Source organism: Balaenoptera borealis (genome assembly GCF_965194805.1).
Source record: "Balaenoptera borealis genome assembly, chromosome: 7".
Classification (NCBI taxonomy): Eukaryota; Metazoa; Chordata; class Mammalia; order Artiodactyla; family Balaenopteridae; genus Balaenoptera; species Balaenoptera borealis.
Genome location: NC_138864.1, coordinates 73,333,837 through 73,353,341, shown reverse-complemented (window position 1 = coordinate 73,353,341; position 19,505 = coordinate 73,333,837). Strand labels below are relative to the sequence as shown.

Below are 19,505 nucleotides of genomic sequence, written 5' to 3'. Positions count from 1 at the left end.
AGGATCCTTAGGTTTGGGGCTCAAACAACTGGGCAGATGGGGAAGGCTTGAGCTGGGGAGAAGATTCTTGGGCAATGTTTTGGCGGCGAGATATCAAACGGAACGGTTGGTCGACTATAATGCATTTAGAGCAAGGGGGATAGGTCAGGCTGGAGAATAATGATACCTGAGGGTTTGGAACTGAACGACATCACCTGGCCAGAAAGTGTAGACAGGGAGGAGAAGAGAGATGAGGGTGAAGCTCTGGGTCACCCAACATTTAGAGGAAGACAGCCAGAAAAGATACTGTAACCAGGGAGCTTAGGCACACACTAAACTTGGGTGAGGAATATCCCTCTTCTCTGGGGAGCATCCCTCGGCCATCTGTCACCATGGTGATACGCACTGGGTATATACTGCCTGCAACTTTTTCATGGGCTCTATAAACAGATTTAATGCCCAAGGTGAGGAAGCACTTTCTAAACAGATTCCAACTTACCTATTATTAGCTTGATCAAAGTGTCATTTGTTTATTTTAGTGAGTCAATATTTATTTTAGTGAGTCAGTCTTACAGTACCTTTAGAAAGACACTAGTTTTTTTTTTCTTTTTAACCCATATTTCCTGTTAGAAAAAAAAAAAAAACCAACCACAAAATAACTCTGTTATAGTTTGTCATTACATACTTTTAGATAATCATGTATTTGCATAATTCTGTCCTCTTTCTCTGATATTTTCAACTACTACAAGGGCTTGGGAACTTGCTTAAGGATGTCTTTCTGGGAGAGTCCTCAAAATCTAGATGATCTAAAAATGTTCTCCCCGAAGAGTTACTGAAAGCTACCACAGATGTAGCTCACTCACCCTACATTTCCCCCTAAATTTGAGGTAAACTCAGTGTTGACTCACTTCCTTCCGATCAGCTCTTCTATTAGAGCTGATGATGGTCAATTGCTGGGGCCACTTTGATTTAACCCTCTAGCAACCCCCAGGCTGGCTGCCTAACTTTTGCTTAGCATTATGGCTGATGTTCCTGTTTTTAAATCCCCCCAAATTCCGTGTGTTGGGCGGGGGGAGTGAGGCAGGCACATACACAGGTAAGGGTGGGAACGAGGGTGTGGTCTGTGTGGAGAAAGCATTTCTTTTGAGTCAGAAGACTACATTCCAAGCTGACTTTCCACAGAGAAAAACTATGACATAGGTTACATTCCTGATGAAAGTTCAGACGCCTGAGTTTTAAAAAGCAGAATGCCTCTAAGCACAATTGTTAATATATCACGAATGATGTGCTTTTCATAAGGCATAAGAAGGGTCTAGAATGCGCATAGGTTGATTAGGTAAAACATTCCAATAACCAATCCTGTAAAATGTTACATTAATGTGGAAGGGTAGTGAAACTTACATGAAAGATTCTTAGGACTCAGGTTGGAGAGAGCCCAAAGCCAGGGACTGAGGAGGAAGCTGGGGCAGAGCTACGCAGAGCCTGGGGAAGCTAAGAGTGTGTGAGTATGCGTGTGTGTGTGTGTGTGTGCATGCACACGCATGGGGGTGGAGGATGGGGGGGACAGTGGGGGGCAGGGAAGGAGGCAGAGGAGGCAAAGCGTAGAGGGAACACAAGATCTTGAGTACCAAGAAGAAAATAAGCTGTCTGGGCAACCACACTGGCTAGCTACAAGCCCTGAGAGATCCAACTATACTACAGGAGTGAACTATTTTAAGTCACATTGCTGTAAGTTGAGGCCCATTTTAGAGTAAAAACCAACACTGGCATGACTGACCTATGAGGTCCTTTGTACCAGAACTAGTGTTATTACAACATTCCACTTTGCTTATTACAATTAATCTTATTAAACAGTCCTCTCAGGCATCTTTCACAAATGCACTTTCTTCAAAAATTATTTCATGTGACTACAAAAAAGCAGTGTGCATTAAACACCAGGAAAGATGTGTGTGCATGTGCCTGTGTGTGTTTTTAAAACCATGGTCTATTCAGTTAAGTCCAGCCTTGCTATTAGATTGAAAAAAATCTCCTTCCAGGATCCTTATCATTATTGTGAAGTATTTGTTCTTTGAATTTCTTGTCTTGTTTTTGGGATCACTTTATTATGCAACATCTGCTCTGAATTTCAAATGTGATAAACAGAGTATGAGTGTCGGTGGCAGATGGCTAATGACCGGCAGCGACAGGGCATTCAAGCCTGCCTTGTTTTCTGGGAAGCGATATTTTCATGTTAATTTGCTCTGTGTCCTGCAAAGATGAGACAAATCACCTGCTCATAATTCAGGCAAAGTGGAGACCACTAGGAGCCGAGCGGAGCCGTGGCTTGATTCCTTTAGGGGTGAGAGGAGAGAAGGCTCTGAGAGGCTTTCCTCATCAGAGGCCAGGGACCAGGCAGTCACTTTGCATTATGTCAGATGGAGAAAGATGAATCAGCCCTGGGCATCCCAACCTGACACCAGAGCCACTGTTTACTGCAAGCAGATATTATTCATGAAAACAGATCTTTCCCAGAGGCAGAAAACAGGTGCTATTAACAGTGTGTGTCAGTCTCTGAAGTCTGGGTTTTGTAAAATAAACTTAATAGTACATTTTATCTCTTACTGAAAATGTTACAACCAACAGAAATCTCTAAGAAACATTCAATCGAAGATAAAATGAAATCTAATTCACAGAGAAAATGACCCACACAGACACATAAACCTTGAGGTCTTTCGGCCTTCTCAAGCCATATAGAATTCATCTGTCATAGAGATACGCAAATAAAATATAATTTTTATTCCAAGACTGAGTCATCCAAAGAGGCCATGTGGTCTTGAGCTGAAAGAACTGTGTTCTACTTTGGAGAGGCAGCTGGTGTTCTCTGTGAGCTTTCAGTGCCTTTGAATTTCTATTTGTGAAAAGCGTGTTACATGTACAGAATGTCCAAAGAATGAAACTAGGTTCTCAAAGAGTTTAAAAGATAGTTGAGAAGCCAGGTCATATACTAGGAGAGATAATGTACTAGACACGGAAGCCTGAGTACCAAATGATAGTTTAGTAAAAGAGGGCATTACCTTTGAAAACATGTAAAGCATAAGATTTTACACAGGAGTCTCTCCCCATATATATCCTGCCATATAGTTCTTTTTCTGGATAGCAGTTACACATGACTAAGGAACAAGGTGAGGGAATTTGTTTACAGTTCTTTCTGATCCTCTCTCATAAGGTAGCAGATAAAGGCATGAAAGAGAAAACCTAACGATCTGGAAGCCTTTTTTTTTTTCTCATAAAGTCCCCATAAATGAAAGGTGCTACATAAACACAGGTACTCAAAATGTATTATGAACCCCCAAAGAAAAAAATAAGACAATCATAAGGTGTCAATTATTGCCTCATAAGTTTAAGCGTGGTGGTCTAAGAAGACAATGTCGAATCTCAAATGATCAAATTAAAATTAAACAGATGGCACTGCATTCCTCCACAATTAAGTACATCAAAAAATAACATTCTGAACTAGAAATAGGAAAGCAAGATATGGCAACAATAAGCCTACGAGGCAAAGTTTGAGTACTTGTTGACGTCACAGCATAGCAGTCAAGAGGTTTCTTTATGCAAATGTCACCATCAACATGAATGAATATATCTCAGGACATCAAGAAAAGAGATTAAAGAATGTGATGAAAACTTCAAGATGAAGTATGAATAAGACGTATAAATGTATTTATTTATTTATTTTTAGAATAGGTGTATTTTAAAATGTTGGAAAGAACCACCTATGATTTTATTTTATTCTCATAAGCCTCTCAATGACAATTTTCAGTCCAGACCATATCATAATGACAGAATTTCCCCGAATGAGTTCACCCAACTATCAACCTTCGCAAACACTTAGGGCTTTCAGGGGTGGTTTTCTGCCTTTTTTACTTTTAAAAACAAATGGTATTTAAATGCATGTAAAAATTGTTATGTGATATATGTAAGCTGGGAAAATAAGCCCATCATGGGCTCTTTTTTTGTTTGTTTGTTTGTTTTCTTTTTCTTTTTTTTTGGTTGCACCATGTGGCATGTGGAACTTCCCTGACCAGGGATCGAACCCACACCCCCTGCAGTGGAAGCACGGAGTCTTAACCACTGAACCACCTGGGAAGCCCTCATGGGCTCTTTTTATAACAAACAGGTTGATGAAAATGGTACTGAACAGAGAGAGTTTACCTCTGTAATAGCTAGTCAGAGACCATGCAGCATCCCAGTTTTACCCAAGTACGGCTCACCTAATGCAATTTATGTCCTGAATGTGCACTTGAATATACTGAATTGAGGCGGACCAACAGGTAAACAGTGCCACAGAAAACATGGTGGGGGACAGGTGGTGGAGGAAAATTCCCACAGCCTAAACCATCTGAATATGAGGTCTTTCCCTGACTTCCTGTTTTACACCTATTTCATGTTAAAATATTTTACCTATTTGTCTATTTTGCAACATGGCGAGTTCTGATATATGCAAGACAATGTCAAGAATAATATATATGATTTTGAAGAACATTTTAGAAAATATTTTGGTACCATAATGCAAAGAATCAGCTACAGACTGTGTTTATTCATAAGTAAGAGGGGTTTTTTTAAACTTGAAAACACCAAACACCAACTAAACTACTTAAATAACCATAGAGAAGTGTCCCACATGCTTCTGTGTGCTCTTATATTCTAAGGTCCCCAAGTGCAGGTTCATGACTCATGCAGTTTTGTGTCCTCAAAGTGCCTAGCACAGAACTCACCCTGTAAATATTCAATTAACCTTTGTACGAGTATATTCAGAAAAACTCTTATTACAACAAAGCATTCTATATAAAGAATCCAATCCATGTTCCCAATAGGTTCCTCATAATAACAATATTCACTTGATATAGTTATTGAGACTTCTCATAAATGAGCTATACAACAACAAAATATATCTGTTCTCTGGCTGTGTGCTTGAAAAATTCAATTAACCAGAACCTCAACTAGCTGGAACTTCCTACTGAGCAGCTGTTTATCCTTCATACCAGTGCTTAAAAAGATGTCAACTTAGAAACAAAAGATAAAAGTGTTCATTAAAAATAAATTTATGTCAATCACATATTCAGCTTAAAACTATCCATTTGATAGTATTATAGTGCTTTTAAATGATTACTCATGTTTTTAATGATGACCTTAAAGAACCTCAAACACAAATTCTAAAAAAAAAAAACAACCCCTTATACTTAATAAGGAAGAAAAGTAGATCAGCACATTTCAGAAAATTTTTAAAAATTAAGGATGAATGGGCATATATCTGGAGAAAACTCTAATTTGAAAAGATACATGTACCCCAGTGTTCATGGCAGCACTATTTACAATAGCCAAGACATGGAAGCAACCTAAATGTCCTTTGACAGATGAATGGATAAAGAATATGTGGTATATATATATATATATATATATATATATATATATATATATATATATATATATACACAATGGAATATTACTCAGTCATAAAAAAGAATGAACTACTGCCATGTGCAGCAACATGGATGGACCTAGAGATTATTATACTAAGTGAAGTCAGACAAAGACCAATATCATATGATATCACTTATATGTGGAATCTAAAAAAAATGAACTTATTTACAAAACAGAAACAGACTCATAGACATAGAAAACTTATGGTTACCCAAGGGGAAAGGGGCGGGGGGGGGGTAATAAATTAGGTTTGGGATTAGCAGATACAAACTACTATATATAAAATAGATAAACAACAAGGTCCTACTGTATAGCACAGGGAACTATATTCAATATCTTGTAATAAACTATAATGGGAAAGAATCTGAAAAAGAATATATGTATATGTATAACTGAACCACTTCACTGTACACCAAAAACTAAAAACAACATTGTAAATCAACTAGACTTCAATTAAAAAAACAATTAAGGGTGAAGACGAAAAGGGTCTTGCGACTAGCTTTTAAGTTAGCAAAAGATGTTCAATGAGCCATTAACATACAAATTAATCGCCTGAAATATTTCAGTTGACCATAGTTTTATTTTACTACGAAAACATCAAAACACAATTAACCACAAACCTTAAATAACCACAGCCCTTGCACCCACCTCTACCTCTGTGGGGCTGTTGCCCCTGATGGCTGAAGAAATTTAACAGCCTCCAGGAGAATCTCCTGTTCAACACAGAATGAAGTGACACTCCCTTTCCCTGGAGAGATGAAGAACTCAGAAATACTTTTAACAAGTTACCTTGTCAAAAGCTTCTGTTGATAAGCACCAATCCCCCGCTCCCCAACCTTGGCTTGGCCATTCCCCGGCTCCTCTCCTTCATCTCACCTTAGTGACCACCTTTTTGCCTGTTCCTCTCTGAATCCTGCTTACTTCTCTACTCCCACCCTTGGGAATTTCCCCCACCCCACTTCATTTTCTACTCTTGCTCAATCAAGCCTTAGTTTAAGCACATCACTCTGGTTTATCAGTCATTTTAGCTACACATAGTTTTGCAAATGATTCCACTCAGCAGCCTCTAATGTCCTAGGAGAATTTAATGTGAAGCTCGAAAGATCTATGTAGGTGGCAATGTAGGGTATAAATATATGGTTACCTTGTCGCGCTGCCCAAAAAAAAATGACCTCCCCCAAATGAAATTTTTGAACTTAGAAATAGATCAGAAGAAGCTAATGCTTATTTTGACAGTCTGTGTTTAAGCTGTTGGAAGTCATTTAAAAAACAATTTTCAATTAATTATATCTGAAGAAAGGTTGGCAATGTGTCTTACTTATTGAGTACCTATGTGTATAAATCACTGAGTAGGGACTGTCAGGATACAAAGATGAATGAATAGGTAAGACATGGACACAAATAATGACAATTAAATGTAGGAAATATGATAAAGAGGGAAAGAGATGTAGAACAAGCTATAAGACAAATGAGATTACATCCAGCTATAAAGTTTGCTCAAATGATATCTGGGGTGGGCCTTGAAAAATGTAAGCAGAGAGTTATTGGTGGGGGGAGCAAAGAAATGGCAATGAGAAGGAAGCCCACGGAGGTAGGAAATTACAAGCCACAGTAAGAGGATGGGGATTAGCCCAATCTGGCCAGAAAGCAGAGTACACAAAACAGGGCTACACTCCGCCCTGCATGCTGAACATGGTATTTTGGACAAACTCATAAAGGAGAGAACTGAAGCCACAGGATTGGAATAGAATTTGAGTGAAAAGAGGGATGCAGAGATAGAAGAGAAAAGGACCAAGAACAGGTAATTAGGAATACCTATGTTTAAAGGGCCTTACTGTCCTTGAAACTGCTCAGGAAGCAACGAGACCATTCCTGAGCACCATATTCTTTTATGAAAGGCAGACAGGAGAAAATAAATTCTACATTAGTCTAAAACCAAAGAAATAAATCATTCAATACATCAAGTTCTAAATGTATCAGTATCTGGGAACACCACCTAGCTATCACTAAAAGACATTTCTTACTCTGTTCAGAAGATAAACTGTTTTCAGCTATTAACTCCTATCTAAAATGATGCTGAACTCTAGAACTCATTTCTACACAATGAATGATAAGGTAAGGAGTCTGTTTCACCTAATTCACAAAAACAAACAGATCTTTGTGAAAACCTGCCCATGATATGCACAGATCTACAAGATCGACTGGGAAGTTCAATTAAGCAGCACAAAGTAAGACCAACAAAGCTTTATAAGTAGCTCTTCCCATTAGACTTAAAGGAAGAAAGGACCTCTTGTCAATACACTGCATCTAGCTTGCTGACCTCCAAGGAGTCTTAAGTCATCTTTGAATCCCAAGAGTTTGGGATGGTACTTGACACTTAGGCTTCCTATAAATGTTTTATGAATGAGAAGAAAATGGAGAAAGAAGGGCCTAACAATCAATATTTCAGATTTACATAGCATAGGTATGTCCTAGGACCAGTATACAATTACAATATTCAATATACTCATGAATGATGTTTTAAATTATAACCCTTAGAATCCACAAACGATCAGAAAAAGGCTGAGCTATACTTACTACACTATACTTTCTAAGCTTAGGGCCAGATAATGTACAAATAGATATTTTCCAATAATTTTAGTATGTATTAGAACTAAAGGGTTTTTTCCACTGAGCCCTAAAATTAGTGAACTAGAATATACCCCATTCTTTAAACATCCCACTTAGTCATACTAGATATATTTAACTATATATTGAGTTCCAAAGGCTCTAATTTTGGCAATTTTCATAAGGAAAGAGTGCCATTGTTTATATAACAGTGTGACTGTTTGACCAGGCAGAGAGATGATTCTTAGTACCTTTATGGTTTCAGTGGGCACTCCAGGCTCTGGAACTTTATCCAAATAAGTGGTCAAGTCTTGATCAACATGTTCAAACACTAATGTTAGTTTGGTTTCTCTGTCTGTTCGTGACACTGTGCACACATCAAACAACCTAAAAGGAAAAAAAAAAGGAGGTATTAAGTAGGTGGTAATAAGCAAAGAAGTAACCTGTAAGTCTTACACATATCCCTCAATTTGATCATGTAATTAGGGAGAAAAAAAGGACAGGTTTGATCATTCCTTGTGATAATATGTAAGGATACCTAATAGGATCTGATACTTGAATATCGATATGAAAGTTCAGGGGCGGAGCACTTAGTTAAGTGGTGACAAAATCCACAGTGGCAAAGAGAAATCAACACGACTGCAACATGAGAATGTCTGCTTGGAGAGCTCCTTAGTTAAGATCTTAGGTAGAACTTGCTGATAGAGATAGTTTCAAAAACTGCAGCCTCTAGGAAAAATATGGTTCTTAGCTCACAGGTCAAGAATTATTAAACAGACAGACTGAGCATTTTTTGGAGATGCTGGACTCTGTAATTTAGATTTTCCTGGAATTTAAGGTCTTATGCCTATGAAAATAACTATAATGGAATATGGAGAAATTTGGTTTATTTCTAAGAAAGCCTTCTCATCCTGGTGAATCAAATCATTTCCCTAGAATGGGCATGAATTCTTAGTTTCAAAATTCCAAATATCATGCTAATAAAAACTGTGAAATTTTAACTTTTGCGGGGGGGCAGAAATTGTATTGGTAAACTATATTGCCCTTAGATGATAAAGGCAGATTGACAAACTTTGTAATTATGTTTGGATGGGAGAATTCACTTCCTTCCATAAAATCCTACAACTAATTCAAAATTTAAGTTTTAAGAACAAAGCCTTCAGTAGCCAAAAGAATTTTCAAGCCAAAGGACAGAATTTCCGTTAGCTTCAACAGACAAAGGATACTATCTGGCACATGAGATGCTCACCAAACATTTAAAGAACTAAACACACCACCCATAAACAAGCTATAAATAAATTTCTTGACAAGAATGTAATATAAATACTAAGAAAAGGCTAATAAAAGTGCTATTCATATTACTTTCTTTCATTTTTTAAAATGAAACAACACCTTCTTCAAAGAAACTAACTATAAATGTGCATATAACCCAGTTACTGAAATGCAGGGTTGACTCTCAGTTATCCACTTTGTACATTACCTCTTAAATTTTTAATGCCTAGCTGGTTCACCATGCCACTCTACTGCATTTCTGGGCTAAATGGGCTCCATAACCTTTGGTACTTCAGTGTTAATCTAAAGTAAAGTTTAGGGCTTCCCTGGTGGCGCAGTGGTTGAGAATCTGCCTGCTAATGCAGGGGACGCGGGTTCGAGCCCTGGTCTGGGAGGATCCTACATGCCGCAGAGCAGCTAGGCCCGTGAGCCACAACTGCTGAGCCTGCGCGTCTGGAGCCTGTGCTCCGCAACAAGAGAGGCCGCGATACTGAGAGGCCCGTGCACCGCGATGAAGAGTGGCCGCCGCTTGCCGCAACTAGAGAAAGCCCTCGCACAGAAACGAAGACCCAACACAGCCAAAAATAAATAAATAAAGTAAAGTTTAAAAGAAACTAAAGAACACCATAATTAAGTTAAATCAGATGGGGTGAACACCACCACCAACAACCACACATACTTTATAGCCAGGTCCAAACTCCTTTTTAATTTTGGGCAGCCTGGGGTGAGTTCTACAACGTCATTAAAATCAATTAAGATCAACAGAATTTCTTCCTTACGTTTGTCTACTTCCAAATATTCTGACTTCTAAGTTTTAATTATCTATTTATAAACTTAACTTTTTCTAAATTTCTAAAGTCTTCCAGTATCACTAATGTGACTTATTCTGAAAAATTATTCTGACAAAGTAAAAACTCCTAATTAACAAATTTATTAAAAATAATGCCATAAATCATATGCATGCCGTACTGTGAAAAATATGATTGCTATCATGCATGGATCTGAAACCTGGGAAGTTTATGAAAACAACTCTTTCAAAATTTGGTAATTCGAGGTAACTACCATTTATTCATAGGCTCCTTTGAACCATCTTCTTTCCATTAAACCCGTATACTTTGACATCTTTACTCTTTTCTTCCTTTTTTTTTTTAACATCTTTATTGGAGTATAATTGCTTTACAGTGTTGTGTTAGTTTCTGCTGTATAACAAAGTGAATCAGTTATATGCATACGTATATCCCCATATCCCCTCCCTCTTGTGTCTCCCTCCCACCCTCCTTAACCCACCCCTCTAGGTGGTCACAAAGCACCGAGCTGATCTCCCTATGCTATGCGGCTGCTTCCCACTAGCTAACTATTTTACATTTGGTAGTGTATATATGTCCATGCCACTCTCTCACTTCATCCCAGCTTACCCTTCCCCCTCCCCATGTCCTCAAGTCCATTCTCTACGTCTGTGTCTTTATTCCTGTCCTGCCCCTAGGTTCATCAGAACCATTTTTTTTTTTTTTTAGATTCCATGTATATGTGTTAGCATACGGTATTTGTTTTTCTCTTTCTGACTTACTTCACTCTGTATGACAGACTCTAGGTCCATCTACCTCATTGCAAATAACTCAATTTCGTTTCTTTTTATGGCTGAGCTCAACATCACTGATCATTAGAGAAATGCAAATCAAAACTACAATGAGGTATCACCTCACACCGGTCAGAATGGCCATCATCAAAAAATCTACAAACAATAAATGCTGGAGAGGGTGTGGAGAAAAGGGAACCCTCTTGCACCGTTGGTGGGAATGTAAATTGATACAGCTACTATGGAGAACAGTATGGAGGTTCCTTAAATAACTAAAAATAGAACTACCATATGACCCAGCAATCCCACTACTGGGCATATATCCTGAGAAAACCATAATTCAAAAAGAGTCATGTACCACAATGTTCACTGCAGCACTATTTACAATAGCCAGGACATGGAAGCAACCTAAGTGTCCACTGACAGATGAATGGATAAAGAAGATGTGGCAAATATATACAATGGAATATTTTTTCTTCCTTTTGAAGAAGAAAAAGGAGTTCCACAATTACCAAGCTTCTTTATATCTGGAGCTTCTATTTTCGTGATAAAATGAAACAGTAATGAACCAAAAATGGCCTGTACTAAAATCAAATACAAACATGGGAACTGCATCATTACAGCTGTGCTTCTTAAACATTACTTTCAAAATGTTTTCTATTATAAGTAATACATTTCCTTAATAAAAAAATACATTGTTTATCACTGCCTCCAGTCAGTAAAGAACTAGTAACTCCAGTTCTTACTACACTTATGGTTTGTAATACATAAGACGTTTTAGTAATTTCCAAAAGAAAAAAATTTTTTGACAGGGACATAGCTGGAGAATGAAGTGATCATAAAACACTGCTAAACCGAAGGGTCACTTGCTCCCAAACCGTTGTTAGTTACCTAACAGCCCTGGCAGCATGCTATGTTGCTTCATCTCACCGAAACCATTTTCAAACACTCTGTATGACACAATGCAAGCATAACATCTAACCCACCCAAGTTATTTTTCTCAAAGTTATATCACTCATATCACTCTCTTCAATTTATTAAGATTCACTGTTGCTGCCTGCAGCACCTGGACTCCACACCTGAGATATGCAAAGGTGAGCTCCCTGGAGCCCCTGTTAATTGCCCCAAATGATAAGCCATGGAGAAAAGGCACTAATTTTAATTGGCAATTTTTTTTAAAGTGGATTTTTAAAGACACACATTTAAAGAGACACAGAGTAGAATATTCTTGTATAAATTTTAGTGTATATAATTATATATTCTTCTAGGCTACAAAAAGAATGGTGTTTAGTAGAAGCGGCTCATGCTGGTTTAAGGAGATAATGCTTTTTATTTTTTTAAGGTGCTGTTATTAATTTTATTTGGGAAATGGAGCCTATTACCGTCTCCTTAGAAATTCAAAAGTGACATTGAGGGAAGTAAAAGTCCTAGAAGAACCTGTAGGTTTGGGGCTCCAATGCTGGCCATCAGCATCCAATAGACCCAGTACCGCACAGAAGACATTTTGGGAAATATTACTCTATACTAAAACATGAAATTTAGTCTGACTTAATTGCTTAGTAAACATTATCATAGTAAAATTAAATTACATTAGTCATAATGGGTAGAAAATGCATTTTCAATCAACAGCTATAAATACTAATCTTAGGAATTTTAGAACATAATATTTTTGATGCTTTCTTGTCTACAATGACTCTATCTGGAATCATCCCAAAGCAAATAATAATCACTTCAGTGGGCAATAAAGAGAAGATAGATGCTGTAATAAAACCAATAAGTCTCACATAAAGCAACTGAACTAAACAAGAACTGAATGAAACCCCTGGTGTTTGGCGGGAGGTTAACAATCCGTAATATATAAATCAATGAGGAATGTGGTCAAGCTACCTATAACCTCTATAACTTGCAAAACAAAAGAGCCAGACAGGTCTGAACATTTGAAAATAAACCCTGGGAAATAACTTCAACTGTTTGATACCTTGTGTCGACCAACATCTTAAAGCTTTCCAAAACCATTTTATTTTTTTTGCTATTCAGTAAACTGACAAAAATACCATTTCAGTGACTGCATAACTACAGTTCCATAAGAGAAATATAATCACATTGTGTTGAGGATGAACAAAAATATCTCAGATGACTTTTAGAGGAAATGAAAACTACCATTCAAAATTTATCCATTAGAGCTTAGCTTAACGCGATCCAAGTGAATGTTCAAAAAGTAGAAGTGAAAAGTGGTTCTCAGCATTCACTGAGTCTACGAATCCAGTTTAGCTGCGCAAAACAAAATCCAAAAAAGGCAGATAGGTCATTATCATTTCACAATTAAGTCAGCCAAGCCCCTAACTATCCCATAAAATAAGTCCTCTCCCTGTCTCTATTGTCCTGACCCCCCAGCTGCAGGGCAGAGAGCAAGCACTGCGGTCCAGCACAGCACTCAGCTTTCCAGCTGTCCTAGTGATGTAATTATCTCATAACAAAATATCTCCATGAATTAACTCTGCATCCTACCCATTGTAATTCGGAATGACTGCTTCCTGTTCATGTTCTCCATTTAACTTGCTATTCTGGATCTATTGCATAGGCAAGTTGTCTTCATCTAATGGATGGGATTACATCCAATAAGGTTTGGGATTTCCAAAGATTACAATTTACAAAGGTCTCCCAAACAACATGCTCTGTAAACACAAGCCCTGCCTTTCTATTGTGGTTATAATAAAAGGGAAATCTGCATTACTTGCTGTGATTAAACTCTGACCTGTCACAGGAAGTTCTATAAGGATTTTTTTCCTGTCACTTTTTTTCATACTCTTGAATGTTTGGACATCAAATAGTTCAAGATCTGTGAGATGTCTGGCACAGCTGCCAAAGGGTGCTAAACAAAATTTTATTTGAACTACAGGCAGTCTTCAGAATTGAGAAGAATTTTTTAAAAATCTCTAATCTCTTCCTCTATAGTCCACGAAGCACATTCTTTGGCTACAGCTCGCATGCACCAAATTTATGTTCACACCTCCCACTAACCCTACACTACTGGATACTGGCCAGGGTATTCTCCTTTTGCTCATTAAATAAGGAGTGTGTGTGCACTTATTCTCAACCAGCACTGAATGGTGTAATTCCAGAAGTATTTGCCACTAACAATAATGAACCTGCTGCTAGAAGGAAATCGCCATTTCAGCAGTACCTGTAAACACTTATCAGTATGGGCACTGTACTGTGCAGGCACTGTACTTGGTTTTAGAGATTCCAACAGATCTAAGACGGGTACCGTTTTTAAGAGCTTCATATCCAGTTGGGGGGAGAGACGACTGACATGTAAAACTATAAGCAGTGATATATGGCTATGTATTAATTCCAAATTAATTCTACAAACACTATGTGAAACTTTATATATCAACATCAAAGTAAATTCATTCTACATCCTATTACAGTAGACACCTGTGATGTCTACCTTTCCAACATCCATTCTCTCTTCTGGAAACCATATCCTCATTTCTTGTTGAGGAACCACTCTTACCCCATACACTCAGGCAATATATTCGTGGGGTACATGCGCAGGATGGCACGTAACCTACCCTGGACAGAGTGACAATGACTGATTTAGGGATGGACAGGACCATGAGAATTGGTCCCAGGAATTTTACTAGATCTTCTGGGAAAGTAGAGCTCTCTTTATTCTGGGATTACCAAACTGGCAACAGATTAGCCTGCAGCTGCTGGTGGCCATCTCTGCCACCACTGTAGAGCCCACCATGGAATGCAGCCAACACCGAAGAGAGCCAGAGCAGAGAGATGATAGGCAAGAGATTCCGGATGACATCATTTAAGCACCTGGACCCCCTTGTGCCCAACCTACCCCTGGATTTATTACTTATGTGAGCCAGTAATGTTGCTTTTGTGCTTACCCAGTTTGAGTTGGGTTTTATTACTTACAACAAAAAATAGTCCTAAGACATCTATAAACATTTTGAAATAATTAAAAGACTTTAAACATCAATATCTGACCTCAAATACATCTTATATATTAGACAAACTGAATTAAGCTCAAGCGCATAGCTTAATTAGTAGGAGTTTCCTCCAGGTGACTATACCAGTTCCCTGACTTGCTGGGAGACTATTCGCCTTAAGAGGTTTCTCCATAAGCATGCCGGCTGGGAAAGAGTAATTGACAGCAACAGAGCCGAATAATTAATCTCTCCCAAGGAGCCATGCGGCCTCTTCCCAGGATTCCTCCTTGTGGTTCCTTGTCTGACCACAGAGGCATTTTATGGAGAAAAAGTAGAGAAAGAAAGCAAGAGAGAGAAGCTCATTGCAAATGGGAATATGGAACCTAGCATCGGAAAGGCCTGGGTAAGAAGAAGTGAGGAGGCAAGGAGAAGCATTTAAAAATCATACAAAGGTACTGAGTTTAGTTAAAGGTTGAGTCCAATGCTCAGAGATCTGTTCTCCCAAAACCCCTCGTTAAGCAACCCCCCTTCCACTAGCTGTTGTTGAGAAGTGGAAATGCACAGGGACGCCCCATAAGTAGTAACCCCAAAGCAGGGAAACCCCTTTGTGATCATATTGTTGTTACACTGAAGGCTACCACAATCTGACAAGGGAATGCAAAGCCAACATCTTTTATTTACTAACTCATTTTATTCCTTATAGCCTTAAAAAGAGTGTTCATAAGAAAGTTTCATAGTTCATCTTCTTCCAGCTCATCTTTAGAGTTTCTACTACTCTCGTTTTAGCTTCTATCTACATGTACCTGGCAATGTGGATCTATGAGTTAACATTTTTGCATCCATTAACCAAAAAGTATTTTACAAATAAAATGGGAATCCCCCATATTGGGCAAGTTTACAAGATGTGACTTGCACTACAGTAAATATTTAAAATAGAGCAAACAGTAAAAACTCGTGTATATGGAAACACACTGCTATCATAGGGTAGTGCAAAACTGGTGTACTATAAGCTGGGCCCCAAATAAGCTATTTGGGCTGTCTTAATGGGTATATAGGGTACTGTATACTGCTCTGTTCATATTCAAGATTAATTCCTGAAATGGACATTAAATAATAGAATTCAAACTTCTTTCATAGTCCTATATAGCAAGCACTGGAGGCACTCACATTTCAAGCACAATCCCTCAAACTGCTAATGCATTTTATCTGAATCAAAGGCAGAGAGAAGAATGAGGTAGTAACATCACTCTGTTATGCTAAGTATATACTATTATGGGAAAAAAGGAAACATTACTTCAGAGATAAAACACACGAGGAAATCACAGAAACCTATTTGTTCTCTTACAGGGAAGAGAATGGTAGCAGGGGCAAAATATTCTGAGTCACCACGTGGATCACCATCTCCGCAAAGTCAAGAGAAAGAAAACAGAGGCAGGTAGACAATGACTTGACACTTCTGCTGAATCCAGTTCCGATACAAAATAGTTTTCTAAGTTCAGAAACAACATAAAGTCAATTGTATAAAAAGAAGAAATCTGCTGAGAAAATTCGGGACCATTATGTCTTGATTAGAATAAACACCATTCACCAACCCCAGCTACAGTGTAGGAATGAGACATTACTCTTGCACCCGGTGAAGGCTCCACCTAGACATGATTACCTTAGTTTTAGCCTTCTCCTTACACAACAGTTAGCTTCACAAACACAGACACATGGGTCAAAATAAGAGCCTGATAAGAGTGAACAGATTCAACGATTCATAAACCTGTGACATTTGGTGTGAGGGTGGGGTTCAGGGGCCCCAAGTCATAAACCCTACTGGCAGATCAGAGATTACAGATTAGCAACCTAAAGACAGCCTTAAACTGGAAGTACCTCTCCATACTTTTTTACTCTTTTCTTTTAACTCTCTAGAGCATCTAGTACAGTGTCTAACACACTGTAGATGTTCAATGTCTACTGAAGGAATTAAACTTTTCAAAATTATAACTCAGGGAAAAGTGAGGAGCAAAGTAAAAGAGAGGATCTTCAGAGATGTCATTAGGAAAGCATGGTATGCTTAGCAAGCCAAATCTGGTAACTGATGTTAAATGAGGACTCGCACACTAATGTATCACGTTTACTAACTAACATTTGTTAGTTTGCTCCCCACTAGCTCTCCTTCTATGTATTTTGACTTTTTTATAGTGCTCATAACAACGCTATGAAATGGTACTCATTTTTATACATGAAGAAACAGACGTATGTATACAAATGTTCATTGCAGCATCATTCATAATAGCCAAAAAGAGAAACCCAAACGTCTTATCGATTGATAAATGGATAAACATAACATGGTATTATCCATATAGTGGAATATTATTTAGTAATAAAAGGAATGAAGTACAGATACATGCTATGACATGAATAAACCTTGAAAAGTTTATGGTAAGTGAAAGAAACCAATCACAAAAGACCACATATTTCATAATTCCTTTTACATGAAACCTCCAGAATAGGCAGATCCATAGAGACAGAAAGTAGATTAGTGGTTGCCTAGGGCTGGGGGTGGTGGGAGAGGAAGGAGGGGAAGGAATGAAGAATGACTACTAATGGGTACTGGGTTTCTTTTTAGGGTAATAAAATGTAAGATCATGGTGATAGCTGCACAACTCATAAATATACTAAAAACCACTGAACTGTATACTTATATGGGTGAATTTGATAGTATGTAAAGTGTATTTCAATAAAGCTGTTTCAAAACAAAAAGAGGAAAGAAACAGTCATAGAGAGGTTTAGTACTTTGCCTAAGGCCCAGGCACGGTAAGTGGTGAAGATGGGATCTGAAATCAGGCTGTCTGGTTCCCAAGTCTGATTTCCTTACCATTGTGCAATCCTACCTCTGTATGTAGCACAGCATTTGGGGCAAGAGACCTCTCTGTGGCAAATGAGACACACTACTGACAGGTATTGTGGTAATGCCAACTCCCAAATGTCTTTGTTTAACTTGGCTATACCAGTTTATATGTGTTCCATCCTGGGCTGAAAAAAAATGTTCAGAAAATTCACAGGAAAAATAAAATAAAGCTGAAGACTGTTGATCTCCTAGACCCTCTTCTCTTATGTCCTTCCCTTGACTAGCTAGAAAATGACACACCCAACAGAGCTTGACAAAGATATTTCAATCTCAGAAATACATGAGTTAAATGATATTTTTGAAAGCAAAGTGAGCAGCTCTGGCCTGAGTCAGAATGAGTGCACGAACATTCTGGCCAACTTTCAACATTCAGTTCTGTCTCCATTTCTGACCTGTAAAAGCCCTGTTCTCCAGCTTTGGGCCTCTCTTGAGGAAAAACGACGAATCAGCCAAAACTAGGCAGCCGTCTGTGATGAAGACTGTCTGCTGGGTCTTAGAAAAAAACCAACCAAATTTTACCTACACTATAAGCCAAAAGTCTTTCATAATCACATCCTTACTAGGTGAGTAAAGCTATCCCAGCACTAATTCACTCAGGTACTTATGATTAGGTTATTATCTAATAAAACAACCACTGAAGTTAGTTCCTTTTAAGGAAACATAAACAACCATAAACATAGGAAAAAATGTTAAACTATAGTAATAACTTAAAGAAACATAAATGAAACCATCAGTGATCTACTATTTAAGCCCCTCAAACTGGGTAACAAAAATGTTTAAATGATAAAATGGCACAACATTTGTGAGGGTTTGTGAAAATGGGCCCACATGACTGTAGGAGTACAAACTGGTAAAAAGCTTTTTTGAAGAGTAATCTGGAAAAACACACACACACACACACACACACACACACACACACACACACACATATCATGTGGCCCTTAAAATGATGATACAGATTCATATTATTGAACATGGAAAGGCATTCATGATATATTATTAAAAGAAAATTCAGGCTTCAAAAGAATATGTACAGGACTTCCCCGGTGGCACAGTGGTTGGGAGTCCGCCTGCCAATGCAGGGGACACGGATTCGGGCCCTGGTCCAGGAAGATCCCACATGCCGTGGAGCAACTAAGCCAGTGTGCCACAACTGCTGAGCCTGTGCTCTAGAGCCCACGAGCCACAACTACTGAAGGTCGCGCGCCTAGAGCCCGTGCTCTGCAACAAGAGAAGCCACCGCAATGAGAAGCCTGCACACCGCAACAGAGTAGTCCCCGCTCGCCGCAACTAGAGAAAAGCCCGCACGCAGCAAAGAAGACCCAACACAGCCAAAAAAAAAAAAAAAAGAATAAGTACAGTATGATTCCACATATGTAAACAAAATGGTAGAAAGATAAATCAAGATGCTAACAGTGGCTAGCTCTAGGTGATGAAATTATGGAATTGTATTTTCTGCTATTTGCCTATCTGAACTTTCTACAATGAGAACTTATCAATTTTTAACAAGAAAAAAATCACCATTTCAAAAACAAGAATTATAAAAGCTATTTTTCTCCTTCAAGTTTTTTTCCTTCCATCACTCATATACTTTTCTTCAGTCTATTCCACTAAGTTAATGAGACAATCCTGACCATCGATTCTGAAAAGGTAGTTTTAAAAATTAAATATGTTAAATCAAATTCTTAATTTTGTTCTAGGGGAAAAGAGCAATCTGCATGCATTACTGCCTCACTGAAGGTATGTGTTTTTTAATCCTCCCTAGTAT

The 19,505-nt window shown here is 38.2% G+C and overlaps 1 protein-coding gene across 6 annotated transcripts in view; it reads right to left on the bottom strand.

The window, feature by feature from the left end:
• The window catches only part of CDK6 (cyclin dependent kinase 6), a 233,821-nt gene that overhangs the window by 163,279 nt on the left and 51,037 nt on the right, over positions 1–19,505 (bottom strand). For 5 of the 6 annotated variants that reach the window (XM_082398549.1, XM_082398551.1, XM_082398552.1 and 2 more), the window contains exon 3: positions 8,298–8,433. The exons of the other annotated variant lie outside the window; for it this stretch is intronic. In XM_082398549.1, the coding sequence (XP_082254675.1) occupies positions 8,298–8,433 (136 nt within the window). The remainder of the gene's footprint in view (positions 1–8,297; positions 8,434–19,505) is intronic. 6 annotated transcript variants of the gene reach the window in all.